Raw genomic sequence first — 17,990 nt, forward strand, 5'->3', positions numbered from 1 at the left:
ACTGGAAAACAAAGTTTTTATTAACTTTTCATTTTGCTGTCACTTTGACTTGAAAATAACCACTCACTACTTGGCGAGTCAACAAAAAGAAAAAAAAGAGTGGCGACATAAATTAAATAAATAACCGGTCACTCCATCCCATAATTTCCTTTTACTTTCTCATTTAAAAAAAATATTCAATGATAAAAGTACATCAATGCAGAATGACACTGGAAAACAAAGTTTTTATTAAAATATCCAAAGTCTAAGTTCAAAACTTTGATTCTTCAGAATGCAAAATAGAATCTATCAATTTGTGATGGATAGATTCAAGACGAAGGAGAATTCGTTAACTTCAAATTCATATATTTCATATATGAATTCATATATATCAAATTTGTAATGCATACATTAAATGTCTTTCGCCTAACCAAATACTTTTAAATTAAGTTCTTTAAAGTCATGTTTAACTAAATTTTGTCACATACTCACATTATTTTTATAGCCATAGATTTTTTATAATGTGAATTTTTTAAAATAAAAAATAAACTAATCCAAGTAAAAGAATTTTGCAAAAAGTGGCTATTGAATGTGAGGATTTACGATATCGGTCACCGACTCATTGGATTTGCGGAAAAAGTCGCTACTAAATCATTACAGTTTATAAACCTTTGGCAACCAACTGAAAATTTTAATTTTCCGGTCTACTGTCACTGATATATTTTATTTATACCGCAATTAATAGGCGTAGAGTGAAGAAAAAAATTATAGGGGGAAAGGGCACGGCAATTTATTATTAGAATCTTTTAGATTAAAAAAAAAGCTGATGTTCATATGTTGCCCCTTGATTTCCATAACATTTTTGTTTTAAAATTATAAATTCATAAAAAAAAGCTTCAAAAACAAAATAAAGTTTGAAAATTGTCTATTTTTTATTGAAATTTTATCATAAATTAACTAATGAATCAGAACATACGATAATTAAGCAAATATATTCATCACACCGCAATTTTTTTTTTAATGAATGTAATATACAAATTAAATTATTTCATTTATAATACTCACTCGAAAAAAATGACAGCATTTCAAAACATATTTACAAGAAATGAAAAACGTTTAATCTAAATGTACATTTATTAAAATTTTAGAGCAAAGCTATTTCTTACTGCAAAGTTCGTCATAAAAAAAAAAACTTACTAAAAATGTCTTATACATTTTAGATGAAAGTAACAACTGAAACTGTAGTCAATATGTAAACACAAGTATTCACTCTGAAACCAAAATTCATAAAATTCCTTATCTTGTAAAAATACGAACCGTTTGAAGAAAGTCTGCACCTAGGCACACAAAGAGGAAACATCTTATCTGCATATTTATTAACTTTTAGAACAGAACTATTTTTTACTATCTACAATAATTAAAGTAAATGCTTATTATGATGCTCTATAAGAAATTGTAAATTTCGTTCCTCACACGTGGCGCCGTGGCTTAGTTGGTTAAAGCGCCTGTCTAGTAAACAGGAGATCGCGAGTTCGAATCTCGCCGGTGCCTAGGAGTTTTCATTTTCTCGCTAAAACTTTGTTTCATCATTCTTTTACTTAGTTGAATTGATAATTTTTTTTTTTACACCAATAAATAAATTTTCAGGAAAAAAAAAATTTAATTGAAATAATAAATTTCGTTCACTTTGAAAATTTCGAACTTTATTATTCCTTTTACCATTAGGAAATTATAAAATATGAAAATTGCAATATAAAATAATTAAAACAAATTTATAAATAAAACACAATTTTTTAAAAAATTAAATGAATCAAAATTTTTTAAGCGATTATAGTTAAAAAATGAAATATGAGATAAAAATAGAGCCTGAATAATCTGTTCTTTTAGTCCTTATTATTTAAAATATAGTAATCATTTTATCAAAAATTTATAAATCTGTATCCTTTTTGTTTTTTATTAAGTAAAATGAAACTATGAGTACAAAATAATATAACACGCCTGTTGCTAAATCCAATACATAATTGTTATAATCTCTGTCCAATGGTATAATGGAGAAATATAAGTGGGTGGTGAAGAATTAAACTCTCGCTTTAGAATTTTTCGTCATCCACTTTTACAGCATGATCTGGTGTCATCTAGTGTCACTTTATGACACTACACTTCGTAAAATGCGAATTCATCAAGAAAGCTTCGGAAACTTCAACACAAGTTTATTCACTAATAAATATTATTAGACTATTTATATTAGGTCACTAACAGAAATTTAATTAACAACGAATTTTAATAGACATGTTTCGTATTTAATTGCTAATTAGTTAAATTTAAATTATATCATGATATAAACTGAAAAAGTAAACTTAAAATTAAAAGCTTTTATTTTGAATCCATAGATGGCGTTACAATGGAATAATTTATTTTAAAGAAGTTCGATGAGGCTAGAGAATTGACATTTTAACTTTTATCATATTGCCTAACATTAACTTCTATCATATTATATCACTTTTATCCCATAAATTTTCGATAAGCAAATAACCATCAAGCAACTTGCATGCAAAAATAGCATTAATTTGATTAAGTTATATATGGTAGATTCTGATGTTATGTTTACGTGATATGCAAAAGAGATAATTTATATACTAATTCAATACAATAGTTGAAATCCACATTCTTAAGTTTGAATCTTTAAAAATTTCAATATAATTTTTATTACTTGCGAACTTCAGTCTCCTGGTTTAAACACATCTTTTATTCTGTCGCTTAAAGTTTTTTTTTTCCCCCAATATCTACGCGAATCTTAGTAAAATTCTTGTAATCAATCTTTTAAAATTAGCAAAATAACTGCCGTTATTTTAATTTCTAATAGCAGTGCACTGCGTTAAAATACAGAATTTTTTTTTTTTTTTATATATAATTTAAAATTTCTCGGATTAATTTTCACCGTCCCATCTCAATCGACAATTCATTTTATTTAAGTTTGCAATATTTTTTATGTGTTTAAATAGACTCATTTTAATAAAATTATTTAACATGCAGTAAAACGTACAATATAGAAATGGCAGAGAATATTTTTAATTTTATTCATAATAAAACGACTTAAAAAAATAGGAATAAAACTAATGGAAAGTCAGATACGAGATATACTAAGGACTCCAGATTTATAAAAAGTCAATCACTGCAGATAAAATCATATAAAAGAAAGAAGTGTAAACAAGAGAAAATAATATAGAAAACTCAAAATTTCGCATAACTGATTTTTTTTCTAAAAAATATAAAAATATTTGTGCTAAAAATGAGTTAGATAAAGCTTTTTTTCTACGTGCTCTTTGCACGCCTTTTTGCTACTATTCTTTTCTTATTTTCGGATAAAAAAGTGAGTAAACAAATAGAAATCGAGACTAAAATTTATTAAATAGATAGAAACGTTAGAAAATAATGCATCATATTTATTAGTTCAATATCTCTTACGGAAATAATACCTAAATAACAAATAACTAAGTAATATTATTTAAAAATTATATTATTTTGTAAATAATATTATCTAAAATTTTATGACCTTCACTATTACGACTTGATCAGACATATCAATTCTCGCTAATTCATAATTTTCATAAAAATTTTATAACAACATAACTTCATGGATTCTATTAAAAAAATGGAAGATTTATTGCAGAGTGTGTAATGCTTTGTTGCGAATTCATTTATTCTTTAAAAATTCATTTCCAGGGCTTTTTAAAAATGGAGTCAAAGGCAAAAAATTTCGCTTTCTCATTCGATGTGCTGACGTTAGAAGTATTACGTACATAATTTTTTTTAAAAAAAAAATCCGATTTTTATCGTGATAGTCACATAATCAATAAGCTGCAGTTGTTTTCGAGTAAATTTTTATATCGCGGATTTGCAAATACAGTTTTTTTTATACCATGAGAAATGAAGATTCAATTTAATGAACAATCTATATATATATTTCTCTTACACGGCGATAAAAAAAAAGCCTCATTACAACTCCCCGAATGGCAACGCTAGAAAATCAACCAATGATTGCCGATAAAAATGTCACATGCCAAATCTAGATTAGGAGGCTCAACATATAGCGCTTATAAAAACTGAAATAACCAGAGTGTAAAATATTATGTGCTTATGCGCATCGTATTTTTTGATAAATAATTTATTTATTATATATCAGTTTATAGATGGTAACAAGAAGAGTTTTGTGGTTGCTATGGTGACTAATTAGAATGTAAATTGTTTTTTTGAGTGAGTGTGAGATTTGTTTTTTGGAACTGCGATGCTGTAATTTTATTGTTTAGTTAATAAATCTTCCTTTTATATTAAACGTGATAGTAGCTTCTTTAATTATTTGATTCGAAGTCCTTGGAGTTTTATTTGAGGTCAGTTTATTTTGTATTTTTTGACAAGAGAGAGAATTCTCACCAAATGAGATTTTTTCCAAAATTCAATGTTTTGTTTATGCAGGTTTTTCCATTGCAATTCACTTATTTCAATTTTTAATAGACTTAGTTATAGCCAAAATTTTAATCTTTTTAAAGAGATATCAGTTTTAGAAATTTTATCTTAAGATTTTATACTATAGCACATTTCTAATAGGTTTAACGAATTACATGTCATTTATATGAATTCAAATTCATTTTAATGACTTAGTATTTACTAAAAAGATGTAATTTTTTTTAAAAAATAAAGTTGTTATATGGATTTGAATGATTGTTTTGAATTCTTAGAATTTTGTGCATTTGCAATGTACCTAAGTTAGTAACGAGCGAAGCAAGCTTGGTTTGCGAAGCAAACCATATAAGATTGCGTAGCAATTTTCGGGGGTTGGCGAGCGTTAGCGAGCAGGGGGCACAGCCCACTAGTATTTATTAAATATGTATTTTTAGTTCTAGTTCTTAAAAGAGAATAATGAAATCCAGAAAAGAAAAATTAAACGCCAGGTGTTCCACAATGATCAGACACAAAAGCTTATTTTCTCTGAATAAAAACGTACTTTTTTTACGACAGATTTAGATTCCTAACCTTCAAATAATGGGGGGTGGAGGAGCCGCAATCTGAGAAATATGGTTTCAATAGTTTGGTCTGGAGAGCAATCGATTTGACCCCTTAATTTTACTTTTGGAGTAATGCGTTATACATCGAGCACTTTTAAAATGAAACGAAATATTTTAGCTCTTTTACTACATTTATTCCACCAGAGCATTTCATTTTACGAAATTCTTTTTTAAACGTTTACGGCACAAATACCGGGCTTCGGATTGGGAGATGCTGGATATATTGCAGATGCAATTTTTCAAGGCATTTCTTCGCATTCGGAAAATTAACGATAAAGTGATTTTAAAAAAAATCTTAATTCGTTGATGGTCGATTTAATAAGACTATTATAAACTTATAGGTATTTCGACAAACTTGTAAAAAGAACTGCTGACTTTTAATATCTTTTAAAAAAAGGACAGTTTTTTTAAAAATTATTCTTGCAAGAAACTGAGGCAAATGGAGTGTATCACTTAATGAATTTATTTATATTTAATCTTTAAAAAAGAACGATTTTCATAAGAGAAGTTTGAAAAACGGAATTAAATGCTATGTTTATTTTCTTAAACAATCATTTCCGAGCTGTATGAATTCTCTTAAACATGCATTTTGAGCTGTATCTATTTTCCTAAAGATGCATTTTTAGGGTTGCCACAGAAAAAAATAACAAAATATGTAGTAGCTTTTAGTAGCCTAAAGCATGAAAATAGTTGCCTAAATAAGAACAAAATTTTTTCAATAATAATAATAAAATTTTATTAAATCACTTAGTTGTCATATAACATGATCCATTTAGTCAGGTTGGTTCCAAATATGATAATTCTTCTATAAACGTTAGTGTTCAAGCAATAAATTTTTATGTAAAAAAAATTTGAATATTTAAGAAAAATTAAATATTTTAATTACTAGAATTCCATTAAAAAATACTTTATTAAAAAAAACTACTTTTTTTAAAGAATTTTCCCTTTTATCAATAATTGATGCAGCAAATATATATACATATGTGATTATTCAAATTCGAAAATCACACGTCCTACAATCGTATTAAAAATTGTTTTTTTTAAAAATCTAGCAGAATTTGGTAGCAATCACCATTGAAAAGGCGTTCAAGATACAAAATAAGTCTTACAATGGAATCTGTGGATATTGAGAGCATTAAAAAGTGATAACTCAAATTAGTAATTCAAATTTTTTTTTTTTTTTTTTAAAAAAAATCATTGCGTCCAGGGTTATCAATAAAATTTATGCTAAAAAAACATCATTAGGAGCACAGAAAAGTCTCCCAAATAATCTCTTTTTTTCTGAAAATAGTTGCTTTATTAACCTTTTCAGGCAAAAAAAAAATAAAAAAAAATAAAAAATTGGCATAGTTGCCTCAGGTTGAAAATAGTTGCATATAATCGCATTTTAGTCACCTGTGACAACCCTGATTTTAAGCTATGTCCAGAATAAAAAACTAATTAAAGTCCCTTTACAAGATATTAAGAGGTAAACTTTTTAAATGCTCTATTACGATGGATATAACACTACATGTTTTTAATTGAGTAAAATTAAATTATTAGCTCAAATAATGAAAACTTTCCATGGCAATTCTATATGGGACAAGTTAAAAATGCTTTTAATATTACTAAAGCTTCATTCATCGGAAAAGTAAAGCATCAAGTCAGTGACGTATGTGTTGACTTTCTTGGCAAAGGAAAAAAAGAAGCATTTTAATAAAACCTAATACTCCACTAATGCCCCGAAGCAAGGAATAAAAAAAAATACCTTTCCCTTTTTTTCTCCCGCTTTTTGGCACCTTTATTTGGGTGAATTTTGAGGATTATTTCTCCGTACTCATCCTTCCGTTGTGGCGTTGGATTCGGAAGAGAAAGATCATCCACTTTTCCATCCGCTTTTGTGGCTTGTTGTGTTCTTGGGGGGAATTATCATCCATCTTCTCCACTCTTTAAAGAACGAAGTCGTCTCGCCGTCGCTGCCATTTTATGGTTTATAAGTAATGGATTAAAAGTGAATCTCATCAGTGACGTGTTTTGACACAGGATAAATATCGTCTGATTCAAATCAATGAAGGAGTTTGGATAATCGTCTGATCTTTATCTTACAGCTTTTTTATTTTAAGGTAAGATAATATCAGCTGAGGATATTTTTTATTATAAGGTAAGATAATATAACTTTTACTTAAAATAATAACATTGTTTACTCAACGATTGTTTAATAATAGCGATTACTTAGTGATAAATGCTTAGATGAATCTAGTTTGACACAAAAATTAAAAGTTGTTCTTAAAGCATTTTTTTTAATTCGGTTCATTTTTTCACTTTTTCGTCTGACGCAAACAGAGATATCGTTTTCATATCGAGGGGATGAAAATAAATTTTTCAAATGTAGAGTAAAACAGCGATTGTTAAACATTTATAGTAAAAAAGTATGAGTTTAACACGCTATGAGGCTTTTTAAGTTAAGTTTCAAAACTTCCCAACTGAATTTACAATCAAAATTAATTTTAGTACTTTACATAAAAATATGTGAATTACGTAATTATTGAATAATACGCATGAGTTAAATTGAATTGAATGTAACAAAAATCGGAATCGGCTTTATTGGGCCGAATTTAAACAATATTACGTACTTAAATGGTTTTATAAACTAAGTCTGACAAAGGAAAAACAAGTTACTGGGATACAATTCTCGTCTTTATCCGTATGAGTGAGTGATAGAAATACTACACGGAAACGGATTGATGGTCTTGTGGTGTAAGTGGATCTATAAAAGACCGACATTAGTGAATCGCATAGAATTAAAATGAATTTTTTATAATATTCTAAAAATGACATTATTTCACACTTGTATATCTAATTTTTTATTCATTTTGGATATATAACTTGTAATGTTTTCCATATTTTAAGAAATGCTTTAACAGAAATGCCTAACGTTATTCATACCAACAATTATTTTAATCGTTTAAAGAGTTAAATTTTTTTTACAAGTCACCACATGTTTTAAAAAGTGGGTTTTGTAAATATGCTACAATTGGCCACTAAGCTGTAGCAAAATGTCTTACTTTTGTCCTACAATGTCACACTTTTTCCATATTTATTACTCCTTCCTCCGTTTTCTAATAAAATGTCACACTTGACAATACCTGACTTGCCACACCTTATTACATAAAAATCAAAATACACAAGATCCTATTTCAATTAAAAAAATTTTTTTACTCTTTAATGGCTCTTGTGAGCTTAGCAATAATTGAGCATAATAATAATGATTTAATATGTGCTTATTTTGATAAAAATATGAAAAACACTAGTATATAAACAATTAATATGTTGATTATAAATGTTTTTATTTTAACCTAAGTGTGATGTTACCCCTTCCTTATCTTCGTCAAAATTTTTATTTACGAAGCTATTAAACTTGTAATCAAGAACAACTTAAATCAGCTCGATATAACTTACATTTAAATCATGATACAAATCAAATTATTAAAAAAAATCAATTCATTTAAATCAAATGAACTTTTTAAAAAAAAAAAAAAAAAAAAAAAAAAAAAAAAAAAAAAAAAAACATTGATAATTCTATTATTACAAGTGTGACAAACATGTCGTTGCTTGTCGGTGTAAAACCTACGTCATAATTGAATTTATTTCTGTAAATATATTGTAGGAGAATTTATCTTGCATGGTAAAGATAGAAAAAAATTATTAAATAATAAATTAGTTTATCAAATTGAGTAAGTAAAGTGAATGAGTAAATAAATTAGGTAATCTTTATCAAAGAGGAGTGGCCGCTACTACAGTCGCAATTGAATTGAGTGATGTAAAAAATTACGCGGGAAATTATTTTCTCTAGGGAGAGAAGCTTAAACAAAAGAGATAGAATAACATAATTATTTTTATATTATTCTTGCAATATTTCTTATTAATTAATTCATGCATCCAAGGCATACGACAGTCTCCGGTAATTTAAATAAACTAATTTGATTTGCTAGAATTTACCGACCGACACAAGTACGTGATCTATTTTTACTTAGTTGACTAAAACGAAACTAAGATGAATAAAAAAGCAAAAATAAAATAACAATCGTACTTTTGATTTAAAGAAACATGAAAACAAAATTAAAAATACACAGAAATTTTTTCAGATGAATGAAATTTATTTAAAAGAACTGAATAAATTATGATTTTTTTTTCCTCTTCAAGACAGTAAATGTGACAAACACAGTTGTCACAACAAGCATTTTAATATAAGATAGTTTAAAATTTGTATTGATTTTCCAAGTTAAAAATGTATCGTTGTGTTAATAGCTGTATCAATTAAATTTCAGTTAACAAAATTACATGTGGGGTGAGGTAATGAATCACAGCACTTAGTTCAATAAGTCATAATTGCTTCAATAAGTTGACATTTTATAAGTTTCATAATTATTATTATTATTGATTTCAGAAAGCAAATGAAGATAAATTTAATGTTTTTTCTAAAAATATTTGTTCATCTATAAAAATAAGTTTTTGAGTATGGATAATTTTGTAAAACACATGATGTTAATAAAAATCCTACACAATTAAAACACAATCTTCAAAGTCACATTTTATTTTAATATTGAAATTTTTGTTCCTTGAAGTATTTACTATGTTAAAAGGAAATTATTATAATATAGCTTGAAAAAAGCTTTTTATAATATAGCTTTTTTTATAATAAAAAATTATTATTATTATTATTTTTAAAGGCTCCATGTTAGCCAGGGTCAGTGATTTCAAATAGAAATATTCGCCTATCTGCTGTAAAAGTATAGGGAAACGAAATTTATTTTGCCCCTTCAAAATTTAAAAAAAAAAAAAAATGTTTGCTCTTATTTTTTGTGAATTAGGCTTGTGGTTTATTAGTTTTATTTGTGAGTTTGTTAAAAATATAGAGAAAACCTGTAAAATAATAAAGATTAATGAAAAAGAAGAAAAAAAATATTAAAATAAAATATTCTTAAAAATATTTTTAAATTTTTTTTTAATTTAAAAATAAAATATATAAAAAAGCCGGAAAACAAAATAATTAAAAGATATAATCACTTCATGAACTAACACGGTTATATCCGCAAAATTTTTTTTTATTTTTTTAATATTTTATTTTAATACTTTTTGCTCTCTATATATACATATATTCCATCACAGCGAAGAATTCATTATGTTTTAAAAGCTGCTTAAATTGACGAGTTTTCAAAATCGCCAAAACATAACGATAAACGCAAAACAGGGTCTCAGAAATGATTCCTGGGCCTATTACTGTATGATTTTTACAAGGTGTGGGCTACAAATGACAGGTTCCTAAAAATTCTTAGCTGACGCTCAATTATTTAATAAATTTTTACTCAAAAGCAAATAGTTGACTCACTATTTTCCCTTTTAAACATGCTTACTTCCAATAATCAGTCTTATGCTCCTAGAAATTTCACATTTTTGTAGAACCTTGGTTTTTAATACATTTAGCTAAGCATAAAAAAAATAAGAAATAAATAAACTAATAAAATAAATACATTAAAATTATAAATAAATAAATAAATAAATTATAAATAAATAAATTATAAATAAATAAATAAATTATAAATAAATAAATAAATCATAAATAAATAAATAAATTATAAATATTAATAAATTATAAATAAATAAATAAATAATTGCGTGGGTTGCAAGAATCACGGGTTCCACTGATGCAATTTCCACTGATGCAATTGTCTTTGGCCACGACACTAAATGCTATCGTTACCCATAAAGAAAATTGCATCAACAGTAAATATACGGCTTTAAAATGTAATAAAAATATCAATATTTAAAACAAATTAATTTTTCGAACCTATTTGATTTTCACAAAGCGTAAACAGCAAACCGGAAATTCCTGACTTTTTAAACTGTATTAGTTTATTGGCTACAGATCATTGGCATTTCACTACAATGGAATTTTAACTTGTCGTCTCAGGTGGTGTCGGCCTCGATGATATGTTGAGTCACGCGGGTGGGAACATAGCCAAGCGGGTAACTAAGAATGGCGGCCCCCTCTTTACACTGAGCCTCTTGTCACCGTTCAAGGTTGGAGGGTGTTACACCATATCCACTTTGGCGATGCTCCGACAATAACACAAGAAAGGGGTAAAACAAAGAGGTAAACTAAGCCAATTAAACAATCGTCCATTATCTCTTAGTAATGTCTAGCGAAATTAAACTAGTTCACTAAAACAGTTTTGATTTCTAAACAGATTGAAAAAAGAGAGAGAGAAAAAAACATGTGGCTATATATTTTTTTGTCTAATATTATAAAATTAAGGATACACCAAATACAAAACGTACAGGAAAAAAATTATTATAGATACAATGGGAACAGAAATTACTGACTTTTTTTATTACTCTATTTTTTTATGACTTTATTTTTTTATTCTTGCTTTTTCCTGTTACAGTGGAATCTGTTACAGTGTAACAGAACTTTACATTGTTTTTCTGTTACAATGGTACTCTTCAGCATTTCAATAGAAAAATTCGGTGTTATTGGAGTGAACCAAACCAAAATTTAAGCGCGAGATTGTTGAAAAGTGAATCGTTACTATCTGAATTACAAAATCAATTTGTTTTAGTCTATGCAACAAATAACTAAATAATAATTTTTATAATTTTTCTTCTATTTTTAATAAAAAACATTTTTTCTTCAATCTATTTATCATATAAATGAGGTTGAATTTTGACCAACCATATAGCTCGATTAAAATGTACGTAAAAATTCTAAATTGCTCTTAATAATTCCCAGGAGAAGCGCATATTATTTCAAAATTAATAATAAAAATAAATAAATAAAAAAGAAAGAAAGAAAAGAAAATATATGTTTTTTTATGCAAACAGTAAAGTATTGAAGCTCTGGACAAACTAGCTAAAAACAGTTTTATTAAATTCTATAAATAAATTCTATCTTATATGAAATTTTTTTTCAGAACTTAGCAACGATGGCCGCACCACCAAGTTTTCTGCAATCCCTCCCAATCGAAACAGAAGCAACCGATGGCGACATTGTCACTTTTCAGGTACTAAAAACAATCAATTTATTTAAATTTCAACAATTACTGTTTACTAAAACCAGTTTATTTTTAACTTCACTTAAGGTTGCCATTTATTAATGCCATTCATTTTGTTCTTTAGAGTACTAAATAGAGAAACTTCAAATTTTCTCAAGTTAAGAAACGCTAGTTAGAAATTGAAATTCAGATTATTCCAGGGCAAGCATAATCGTGGAATGGAAATAACCTGTCCGCAGTTCACTTCTATTTATTTAATTTCCACTATCGGTGTTTATAAGCCATCAAAAGAAAATAAAGCAAAAAATTGTCTCATACCGTTAAACCATTATCGTTAAGATATATGGTAATACCATTAAGTACATGGGTATTACCATATATCTTAAACTTGTTAACAACATAATTCAATTTGAACGGAAATATGGTTCAATTTATCATCATATTAAGGTTGATTGTATTATATGGTATAAAATACTAAAATATGGCTCAACGCTGAATTATTGAGTGTATAACTCTTTGACGTAAATGGGAACTGGTGTCCCTTTTATATATTTTTTCCTGATGCTCTAACTACAAGCAAAAATATATTTTTGTATTTTTTAATAATTAAAAATAATTTAATAGTCACTAAAAAAAATCTGTTAGATTATCTGAATTAAATTTGTTCTAAAATATAAAATCCCCCCCAAAAAATAGTTTCAAGTGCTTTGTTTTCTTCATATTTAAAAATTTATCAATAATTGATTTTGTAAATTTAAGAAGCTAAGTAACAGCAAATATGAAAAATTATTATTTCTACGCGAGCCGTGTTTGAAATATTTATCTTCAACGCAGAAAAAGACATTGGTGTTCCATGGTGCATTTTTATCACCTATTTTGACCCACCTAAATTAATACAAAATAATTAAAAAAGTATGAAAACCAGGCTTAATACAAATTCTGCGTCAAAGGGATAAGAAATCAGTTATAAGAATTACTATGAATACCGATGAATACAGAACTACTATGAATACCATGTATAATATTTTAATCCCTAATATGAGTATTAGTAAGCCTTATCATATATAGAAAAAGAATAAATAGCGCTTTCAAATTTTTAAAAGTGCATTGAAGTTTTTTTAAATTTCAACAAGGTAAAAGTGAGCAATGACCCAGCCGATCCGACGACCGTTTCTTGGTGGAGAAGCGGCGACTCCCTGCGACCCATTCCTAGCCACCGTGAGATGATAGAGCATGAAGATGGATGGTACGAACTCATCCTCAGTAACATCTCTGAAGAAGATGAAGGAGAATATGAATGTAGAGCAGAGAATGATAGAGGACATAATTCCTGCTTCGGATCTCTCTTCTACTATCATGAAGGTACATTATTAGTAGTAATTGTAGTAAGAAGTAATTATAGTATTAGTCATTAGTAGTAAGAAGTGTTGAGCTAATACAATAAGCTTTAAAAAAAAATCGAACTACAGCTATTAGGTGCTAATTTCAGACTAAGTAATGGGCCAAAGAGAAATTCCAAGAAATGTTTTGCAATGTAAAGGCAAATTTTGGAGCTAAAAATAATAAAATATATTATTTTTAATTTCAGAATTAATTTGTTTAGAGCAGAAAGTTGAAAAATTTTATAAATGGAGCAATGACCATAATTCATAATAGTTTGAGATCAATGTGTAGAAAATATTAATAGTAACTGTTTCATTAACCATTTGACACAGATGAGATACCAGGCATCCCTTTTATACATTTTTTGACGCAAAAAAATTACTTAAATATCAAGCAAAAAATATATTTTGGTACTTTTTATTTTAAAAAAAAACTAGATACTAAAACAAATCTGTTAGATTATTGGAATTACGCTTGTACTAAAATATAAAACACAAAAAGAGTAGTTTGAAATTTTTTTGTTTAATTCATATTCAAAAATTTATCAACAATTGATTTTGAATTGAGCTGCTAATGAAATTAAATTGCTGAATAACTGTTTCTTTTAGATCTAAATAACTGCAAATAAGTGTAAATTTAAAAAAAATTATTGTTTGAAAGATTTTACCAACAATGTAGAAAAAAACGCCGGTGTTTCAAACCATAAATTATAAAAATTCTTAACATAATATTTTCCACTTATTTTGGCCTAAATTAGTACAAAATAATGTAAAAAAAAGTCTGAAAAATATGTTTCGTAAAACTTAAAAAAAGTAACTAGTAACAGTTAATATTCCCACATGCCAATATTCAATTAAAACTAGTAATCGAGTTAAATTGGCCGAGTTTCGAGTTTATTAAATAATTCTAAAGTTGGGTTTAAATAGAATTTTAGACTAGCAATAACGAATAGCAGCCGCTCTGGCGACATAAAAATTGGTAGCCACTTTTTGTGAGACTCTTTTCTTTAAGAAAAAAATCGATTCATTTGATTTAAATCATTTTTCGGGATTTTAAAAACAGGATAATAATATTGAGATTTTAAAAAGTATGTGGAAATCCGTATCATATTCACAGCTGTTAATGAACTCTTTCTTTTTTCTGTTACGCCGTGATCTGCTTAAAGGAGCATGATCATTTAAGGTTCCATGGCCTAAAAAATTTGGAACCGCTAGAGCTCTGGGTTTCAATAATCTTGTAACGAAAAACCAGTTGAAAGATCAGCTAATCTTGATCTTCAAATAAATAGTCGTCTCATTTGATTGATGGGTACCAGGGTACCTACTTGATTCATCGACTACCGCTATAAACCGCCAAGTCATGTAAAACAATCAGCCAAAAGTAGCCAAACTAAAAGTAACCCTACACACTTTCGGTTCCATTTAGGTTTTGCATTTCAACCGCGAGTTATAGTAATTTATTTTGTTCCAATTAAACATTCAAAAAAAAAAAAAAAAAAAAATGCCGATTTTTAATTTATTGAGGAGTGAGGAAGATGCCGTTTCATTTCTCCAGGAAATAGAAGTACTACTTTGCTATCGATTATGCGTAAATGGACACGAAATAAAACTCTACGTTAAGGAAAGTTGGTGGAGATGCAACGTGAAAAGTGATCAATAAAGAAAAAGCCTTTTTTAAGTTAAGAACATAAGGCAAAGAGACATGTCTAGTCATCTTCAAGTCTTATTTTGTGGAATTCATGTGGCGAAAATCTTCAAAATTTATGTGGGAAAGACAAGTCATTTGATTTAATATTGAAAGCAATTAAGGAGATATGGAGGCCACAAACTAAATGCAAACAATTCTAGCTCGACATTATTTTAGGCGTCGTTTTAACAACAGAAGTCGTGGAAATCAAGTAGGACTCAATAAAATAATATTAAAGCATTTTATTTAAATTTAACATTTTTGAGGTTATAATCTTCAATTGAACTTTAATGTTTGAATCCTCAAGGAATACACCTTGGATGACAAATACTTACAAGGCATATAATGAATTTTTTATCTTTTAATTTTAAGAAAATGCTGAGTGATTTTAATGTTTGGGCATAAAATTCTATGTAAAAAAGAGACATTAGCTTTTCTTTTCTCCAAAGTTAAAAACAAAAATTTATTAAGAAACTCTCATTTCTCATCTTATTTACAGACGTATTGGAATATGCATTTTGCAAAAACAATTTTTTCTCTCCAAAAAATGTAATAAATATTTGAAAATAAATACAGTTAAATCCCGCTATAGTGAACATGCTTTATAGTGAACTCCCGGATATAATGAACGAAATATTCGCTCCCTTGCCTTGCTACACACGTATAATGTTACGTCACGTGGTAGGATCCAGTTTCCCCTCATTCATTTCCATATTGTTTTGGTTCTCACTAGCATAAAAATAATAAAAGTCATAAAAGAATTCGCGATCGCAACGAACTATAGGGGGCGTTGTTGTATGAGACGCTTACCTGCGATTTCCATATGAACCGTCATTCAGTTACTCTGGAGACGTCGTTAATGTAGCGTGTAGCATTGCAACGTTCCTTCTTTAATGTGGCTTATTAAATTTAAAAAAGAAAAATGCTTGATCTTCTTTCTTGTACAACCGAAAACAAAATGGTATCTCTTTTTATTAGAGAAGGAATATCCAAAACACATCGGAAAAATATTTGTACATTAACAGAAAAAAATATGTATATTCTTATAAGAGTTAAAACCTAATGCCCGAGAAATAGTATTACTAAATTTAATGATATAACATGAAAGGCCCATTTAAACTTTACATTCTATAGTTTTAAGAATCATATTACTTCAAAAATTAAAATGAACAAAAAGTATACATAAGCCTCATAATTTTATGAAATTTAATTTTGTAAACAACGTTTTTTGACAACAATTTTTATCAAAAAATTTCAAGTTTCAATAAAAATCATTATTTAGAAACTAAGAAACGTAAAATAAAGAATGCTGACGAAACAAAAAAAAAAAAAAAAAAAAAAAAAAAAAACAATTCTTTTTTGTCGCCATTTTTAGTGCTACGAATATTCGTCTTTGGGATTTGCCAAAAACAAAACAAGATGCAATTTTATTTTTTCAGGCGGGAAATATTTTACCGAAAAAACGAAAATTTACCAATTCCCACAACATAAAACTTTATCTTGGCAAACGTACGTTTTGGAAATGCTATTTCATTTGGAATCTTATTCATCAGAGTTCATATGGCGATATGATTGTTTTGAATCTATGCTAAACTCTATATCGGCTCATTTTCCACCGAAATCCAATTAACTATTTTGATTTTAAATAAAGTGTTTTATTTTATGAACTGTCGCAAAAATTTTAAGTGTAGATTGGCGGCACTTAAAAACCGCCAAATCTGTAGCGGCGGTGGCGTTAATACGTTGTAAGTACCGAATTTTTATTCCATACTTTTCTGAATCATATTATTTCAAACATTGGAATATACAAGAAGTATACATAAACACATAATGTTATACCATTTAATTTTTCAAAAGTATTTTGAGAACAATTTTTATCAAAAAATTATAAACTAAAAAACGGAAAATAAAGAATTCTTAGGATAAAAAAAACGATTTTAAGAATTATTAACATTGAAATAAAAACTTTCATATTGTTTCTTTTTTTATTATTCTTATAGTTCTTAATCAGACGTAAAAAACCATTCTGTAGAGAACCATCATCAAATGAAAAAAAAATATTTACAAGCAAATTTTTTATTGTAAAAATCATTGCACTTACCTGATTTATGATTCCCGGAGAATTCCAAAATGATAAGTTCCTTGTTTGAAAACTTTATTCTCAACTAATAGATACATAGTTTATACCTTCATTACTTTTAGATAACATACTACACAGCAAAATTTTATAATTGATATGAATTTGAATATGTAGCTAAAAACAGAATAGCTGAATTCTAGTTGAACATATTCTTTCAAAATTAAAAAAAACTTACCAAGAAAACGATTTAAATTAATTAAGAATCAGCACAAATGGCACTATTTCAAGGAACTTGGATAATTTTTTATTGTTGTTTTCCGAATTATATGGATACAGAAATATATACTATTCTATAACGAAGAAGAATATGCTATAACTATTACAATTCTGTATGTTCTGAATTCATATTTATTCACTGGAATGACGAAAGCAATGTTGACTTCACTTTAATTCGTAATGAATTGAAGACAGAAGAAATGCATTTTACCTTAATACACACATCTGTAACAGTATCCGAAATCGGAAGTCATCAGTTGCAAGTTTGTTGATAATAGAAATAAAAAATTATTGAGGAATTTTTCTTCAAATGTTTGGCGTGTTCTGTTCCTGAAAGATTTACTAATATTCTGGAGATTTTTTTCAAGTTCTTCAGCCTTTTCCTTAGGGAAATTTTGTTTCTTATTTGCTGCTAAAAAATGGCGTCTGATTCAGTCAATGACTTTGATGGAACTAAATGAAAACGTGATAAATTAATGTCCGATATTTACA

General features: G+C 27.4%; 2 protein-coding genes and 1 non-coding gene across 6 annotated transcripts in view; 2 read left to right on the forward strand and 1 right to left on the reverse strand.

The window, feature by feature from the left end:
- LOC107445053 (uncharacterized) overlaps nucleotides 1-17,990 on the reverse strand; it is an 88,988-nt gene that overhangs the window by 27,437 nt on the left and 43,561 nt on the right. Inside the window, exon 1 of one of the 4 annotated variants that reach the window (XM_016059372.4) lies at nucleotides 1,177-1,313. The exons of the other annotated variants lie outside the window; for them this stretch is intronic. Coding sequence (XP_015914858.3) covers nucleotides 1,177-1,194 — 18 coding nt within the window. The 5' untranslated portion in view covers nucleotides 1,195-1,313. Of the gene's footprint in view, nucleotides 1-1,176; nucleotides 1,314-17,990 lie in introns of those variants that run through there. 4 annotated transcript variants of the gene reach the window in all.
- Nucleotides 1,457-1,530, forward strand: TRNAT-AGU (transfer RNA threonine (anticodon AGU)). Its single transcript has one exon. It is a non-coding gene; the product is annotated as a tRNA-Thr (tRNA).
- LOC107442351 (protein Obscurin) overlaps nucleotides 6,866-17,990 on the forward strand; it is a 281,510-nt gene continuing 270,385 nt past the window's right edge. Inside the window, exon 1 of the mRNA XM_087157050.1 lies at nucleotides 6,866-7,144. The gene's annotated coding sequence lies outside the window, so the exon portion shown is untranslated. The remainder of the gene's footprint in view (nucleotides 7,145-17,990) is intronic.

Source organism: Parasteatoda tepidariorum, chromosome 2 (assembly GCF_982258835.1).
Source record: "Parasteatoda tepidariorum strain Cologne lab strain chromosome 2, Ptep-v5.0, whole genome shotgun sequence".
NCBI classification, from domain to species: domain Eukaryota; kingdom Metazoa; phylum Arthropoda; class Arachnida; order Araneae; family Theridiidae; genus Parasteatoda; species Parasteatoda tepidariorum.